Source organism: Phyllobates terribilis, unplaced genomic scaffold, assembly GCF_046119375.1.
Source record: "Phyllobates terribilis strain yellow unplaced genomic scaffold, ASM4611937v1 Scaffold_1__5_contigs__length_1240528914, whole genome shotgun sequence".
Classification (NCBI taxonomy): domain Eukaryota; kingdom Metazoa; phylum Chordata; class Amphibia; order Anura; family Dendrobatidae; genus Phyllobates; species Phyllobates terribilis.
The window spans coordinates 313,524,130-313,530,129 of record NW_027362761.1 but is presented as its reverse complement, the minus strand read 5'-3'; the positions used below and the strand labels follow the sequence as shown (position 1 = coordinate 313,530,129).

General features: G+C 46.1%; 1 protein-coding gene across 1 annotated transcript; it reads right to left on the bottom strand.

Annotated features, from left to right (window-relative positions):
* Positions 1 to 2,495: 2,495 nt before the first annotated feature.
* LOC141259230 (testis-specific serine/threonine-protein kinase 1-like) lies at positions 2,496 to 3,497 on the bottom strand. The gene has a single exon (XM_073674841.1). The coding sequence runs from the start codon at positions 3,495 to 3,497 to the stop codon at positions 2,496 to 2,498; it is 1,002 nt and encodes a 333-aa protein (XP_073530942.1).
* Between the last annotated feature and the right edge of the window lie 2,503 nt (positions 3,498 to 6,000).

Below are 6,000 nucleotides of genomic sequence, written 5' to 3'. Positions count from 1 at the left end.
GTGGGGTACAGTTCACCTCACGTTTCTGGAGAGCCACTTGTAAACTGCTAGACGTCACCCTGGACTTCTCTTCCGCTTACCACCCACAGTCCAAGGGTCAAGTGGAGCGGATCAATCAGAACCTGACCAGTTACCTCCGGCACTTCGTTAATGCCCATCATTCTGACTGGGTGGATCTCCTACCATGGGCCGAGTTCTCCTATAACAATCACGAGAGCGAATCCTCCTCCAAATCCCCGTTTTTTGTAGTCTTCGGTCAGCATCCTCGGATTCCTTTTCCTGTCTCCACCTCTGTGGACAACCCGGCTGCGGAATCTCTCGTTAACAAATTTTCCTCCATTTGGGAGAGTACCCGATCCGCACTCCTTCAGTCGTCCGAACGGATGAAAAGACACGCTGACAAAAAACGCCTGGATCCTCCACAATTTCGTCCTGGAGATAAAGTCTGGCTCTCATCTAAATATGTCCGACTCAAGATACCTTCTTACAAGTTAGGGCCTCGGTTCATCGGTCCTCTGGAGGTCATCAGTCAGATCAACCCGGTGGCCTATAAATTAAAACTCCCGGCCAACTTACGGATCCCTAACTCCTTCCATGTATCTCTCCTCAAACCTGTGGTACTTAACTCTTTTTCCAAGTCTACAGGTACGCCTCCTGCTCCGGTTTCTGCTGAGGACGAGTTTGAGGTAGAGAACATTCTTGCCACCAAAAGGGTAAGAGGAAAGACCTTTTTTCTAGTAGATTGGAGGGGGTTTGGTCCTGAGGAGAGAACGTGGGAGCCCCGGGAGAACATCTATGCCCCTCTTATCCTAGCTAAATTTCTGTCTGGCCTAAAAAAGGGGGGGCCTAAAGGGGGGGGTACTGTAGCGCCGGCGTCCCTGCCCTCTGCTAGGCAGGGACGCTGTTCCCCTCACCTCCCTGCTCCGTGCCCGGCGTCCTCCTCCCGCTCTGCTGGTAGCGCGCGCTCCTTCCCGGCCACTGTGCTTAGGGCGCGCGCGCTCTCCCTCCCTCTTAAAGGGGCCGCGTGCGCCGTCCTAAGGAGTCCCCGGCCAATGGCCGGAGGACTTCACCATATATAAGGCACCTCCTCCAAAATGGAGGTGCCCGAGCAATGTTGTTGCACTGTTCACTACTCTGCTTCAGCCCTCAGGTCCCGTTGCCAGTTACCTGCCAGTTACCTGCCAGATTCCTGCCTGATTATCTGCTACCTGCCTGCTAGTCTGAGGTCCGACGGTCTGCCTTACTACTCCTGTCAGTCTGTCTAAGGACCAGCCTGCCCGCTCACCTGGGAGCGCACATCAGCCACCTGCCTGCTAGTCTACCTGGAGGCTCCGCCGTCACGTGCTGTGACCACCTGCCTGTCCAGTGACTGCTGCTCGCTCACCTGGGAGCGCTCATCTGCTGCCTGTCTGCTAGCCTACCTGGAGGCTCTGCCGTCACGTGCTGTGACCACCCGCCTGTCCAGAGACTTCTGCCCGCTCACCTGGGAGCGCTCATCTGCCGCCTGTCTGTTGGTCTTCCTGGAGGCTCCGCCGTCACATGCTGTGACCACCTGTTCATCCAGAGACTCTCGCTTGCTCACCTGGGAGCTCACGTCTATCATCAGCCGCCACAGGTCGTACCAACCCTTTACCTAGAGACTGCCCCGGTCACTTGCCGTGACAATCTGCCCGTTCATCCAGAGACTGCCCCGGTCACTTGCCGTGACCATCTGCCCGTTCATCCAGAGACTGCCCCGGTCACTTGCCGTGACCATCTGCCCGTTCATTCAGAGACTGCCCCGGTCACTTGCCGTGACCATCTGCCCGTTCATCCAGAGACTGCCCCGGTCACTTGCCGTGACCATCAGCCCGTTCATCCAGAGACTGCCCCGGTCACTTGCCGTGACCTCCAGCCCGTTCACTCAGAGACTGTCCCGGTCACCTGCTGTGACCTCCTGCCCGTCTTCCCTGGTTGCCACCCGCTCCCTTACAAGGACTGCCCCCTTGTATAGTAGCTCAGAGGTTCCGCCTCCCAGACCCGTTACAATTTGTATCAAGATCGGATTGGTGATGACCTTCTGATCGCTGTTGTTCCACTGCTTGGATGTCACCATTTCAGAAAAGGAGGCTCTGTAGTGCCCACCTAAATGGAGCGATGGTTGAGAATGTGCACCACCTTTTGTATTCATTGTCTATGGGAGATAGCCAAATACAGTTCCATAGACATTGAATTGAATGACCGCTGCATTCAGAGTGGGCACTATAGAGCCCATCTCTGGATCGAGGGTGGTCCCAGCAATTTATCATCTGATCCTAAGAACAGGTGATATCTTGCTATCTGGTTTGTTCCCCTTTGGAAAACAACAACAAATAAACTAATCATTCAGAAAACACATTTTTTGTTTGAATTTTTTATTAAGCTACATGGCATTGACCAGATAACACTATAGGATTCAAACTGAAGTGTTCCTACATTGCTGCATTTTGCATTTGATGTGCTTGTGTCTGATGCTGTCATATCTTCATCTTCTTGCCGAAGATTTTCTTGGACATTTGCCACCACAGAGATTTTGGCATTGTTAGAGAGTCATCAGAAGCTTTATCTGGGTTTTTGGAATCTTGTTTGAAAACAGTCTGGTCCGCAGGCTTCACATCCCTTTTACATACTGGGGTACTGCCTGATGCTTTAGCTTTTGAGGTGGGTTGGAGCCATTTATGGTTCAATATGTCATCAATGGTAAGACGTAGCCTTACATTTGGCTGAAGCATTTGGTAAATGATGTCTTTACATTCACTTGAAAAGCGTTTAGAGCTTGGGAAATCTATGTGCTGTTCCTTCTGTACAAGCAACATCTTCTTTATGTTGGAATCATCATAAGGCATTGAACCCGAGACCATTATAAACAGTATCACACCAAGGCTCCAGATATCACAGACCTTGGGCTCATATGGTATTCTTTGCAAGACCTCTGGAGCAGCATAAGCTGCTGTGCCACAAAATGTTTGACTGAGGATTGACTTATGGTTCTTGTCTATACGTTTAGCAAAGCCAAAGTCTGAAAGTTTAATGTTGAACTCTTCATCCAATAGAATATTCTCACACTTAAGATCCCTGTGGACAATACCTAAATCATGGCAATACTTTACAGCTGTGGCAAGTTGATGAAACAGTTTGCGTGCCACATCTTCTGGCAATGGTCCTCTGTTCTTAATGAAGTCAAACAAATCACCTTTGGCACCCAACTCCATTACAATGTAGACTTTACCTGTGGAAGTCTCAAAGATTTCATATGTCTTTACGATATAATGATGGTTCATGACGGTCAAGATCTCTATTTCACGAGGAATGAACTTCCACAAAAAATCTGGTGGAGCCTTTGTAAGATCAATAATCTTCACAGCAACACAGCATTTCATGTGTTCGGAGAATGCTGCCATAACTTTGCCATATGAGCCTTGCCCTAAACCCATGCCAACTGTATATCCTTTCTTTTTCAGTATAGCAGCGTCATCCATGATGAGGGTGGGCTGAGATGTTATCACACTGCATTGTAATTGCTGATTTTCCTACTGCTTGTATGTGTTCTACAGTATAGTGATGTCACAATTCTCTGTACTTGGATGATTTCACAATGCTGGCAAAAAGTAAACTGTAACACAAACATATTGGGTGACATGGTGGCTCAGTGGTTAGCACCCTAGCCTTGCAGCACTGAGGTGAAAGTAAACAGTAACACAATCAATATTGGGTGACACGGCTCAGTGGTTAGCACTGTTGCCTTGCAGCACTGGAGTACTTTTATCTATATAGAGTATAAATAAAACCACAATAGGGAAGAGAGTGGGCTGCACCTAACAAAAACTGCTTAAGCTAATTAAAGTCAAATACATGAGTATAATGGAATCAGCGCCATATTTTTATTGAAGACACTAAAAATGACAAAACATGATAAAATACAGTACAGACCAAAAGTTTGGACACACCTTCTCATTTAAAATTTTTTCTGTATTTTCATGACTTTGAAAATTGTACATTCACACTGAAGGCATCAAAACTATGAATTAACACATGTGGAATTATATACTTAACAAAAAAGTATGAAACAACTGAAAATATGTCTTATATTCTAGGTTCTTCAAAGTAGCCAACTTCTGCTTTGATGACTGCTTTGCACACTCTTTGCATTCTTTTGATGAGCTTCAAGAGGTAGTCACCGGAAATGGTTTTCACTTCACAGGTGTGCCCTGTCAGGTTTAATAAGTGGGATTTCTTGCCTTATAAATGGGGTTGGGACCATCACTTGTGTTGTGCAGAAGTCTGGTGGATACACAGCTGATAGTCCTACTGAATAGACTGTTAGAATTTGTATTATGGCAAGAAAAAAGCAGCTAAGTAAAGAAAAACGAGTGGCCATCATTACTTTAAGAAATGAAGGTCAGTCAGTCTGAAAAATTGGGAAAACTTTGAAAGTGTCCCCAAGTGCAGTTGCAAAAACCAGCAAGCGCTACAAAGAAACTGGATCAAATGAGGACCGCCCCAGGAAAGGAAGACCAAGAGTCACCTCTGCTTCTGAGGATAAGTTTATCCGAGTCACCAGCCTCAGAAATCGCAGGTTATCAGCAGCTCAGATTAGAGACCAGGTCAAAGCCACACAGAGTTCTAGCAGCAGACACATCTCTACAACAACTGTTAAGAGGAGACTTTGTGCAGCAGGCCTTCATGGTAAAATAGCTGCTAGGAAACCACTGCTAAGGACAGGCAACAAGCAGAAGAGACTTGTTTGGGCTAAAGAACACAAGGAATGGACATTAGACCAGTGGAAATCTGTGCTTTGGTCTGATGAGTCCAAATTTGAGATCTTTGGTTCCAACCACCTTGTCCACCCGTCCTTGTGCGACTCAGAAAAGGTGAACGGATGGACTCTACATGCCTGGTTCCCACCGTGAAGCATGGAGGAGGAGGTGTGATGGTGTGGGGGTGCTTTGCTGGTGACACTGTTGGGGATTTATTCAAAATTGAAGGCATACTGAACCAGCATGGCTACCACAGCATCTTGCAGCGGCATGCTATTCCATCTGGTTTGCGTTTAGTTGGACCAGCATTTATTTTTCAACAGGACAATGACCCCAAACACACCTCCAGGCTGTGTTAGGGCTATTTCACCAAGAAGGAGAGTGATAGAGTGCTACGCCAGATGACCTGGCCTCCACAGTCACCAGACCTGAACCCAATCAAGATGGTTTGGGGTGAGCTGGACCGCAGAGTGAAGGCAAAAAGGTCAACAAGTGCTAAGCATCTCTGGGAACTCCTTCAAGATTGTTGGAAGACCATTTCCTGTGACTACCTTTTGAAGCTCATCAAGAGAATGCCAAGAGTGTGCAAAGCAGTCATCAAAGCAAAAGGTGGCTTCTTTGAAGAACCAAGAATATAAGACATTTTTTCAGTTGTTTCACACTTTTTTTGTTAAGCATATATTTCCACATGTGTTAATTCATAGTTTTGATGCCTTCAGTGTGAATGTAAAATTTTCATAGTCATGAAAATATAGAAAAATCTTAAAATGAGAAAGTGTGTCCAAACTTTTGGTCTGTACTGTATTTCATCATGTTTTGTAACTTTTGGTGTCTTAAATAAAAATAATAAATTTGGTGCTGATTCAAGTATACACATGTATTTGACTTTAATTAGCTTAAGCAGTTTTAATGTGTGCTTCAAATAGGCACAGATTATTAATTGATGTACATTTTGGGATATTTCCTTCTTCTCTCAGTTTAAAGAGAGTGGGCTGGGTTGGTTGTATGTATGCTAGGATAACCCTAGAAATCTCTAAGTAAATTCCCTACCTAACCGCGGAGGTTAGCATCCTACATAAGATACACAAAATATAGCACCCCCGCTCATCGCTGTCTTTCTCTAATGACCCAAGTTCCCCTAGCAGTCAGATAGAAGGCATGTCACCAGTCTACCCCCCTAAAGGCTGCTCAATAGAAAATAAGTTAGTATTATGTGCAGATGTTA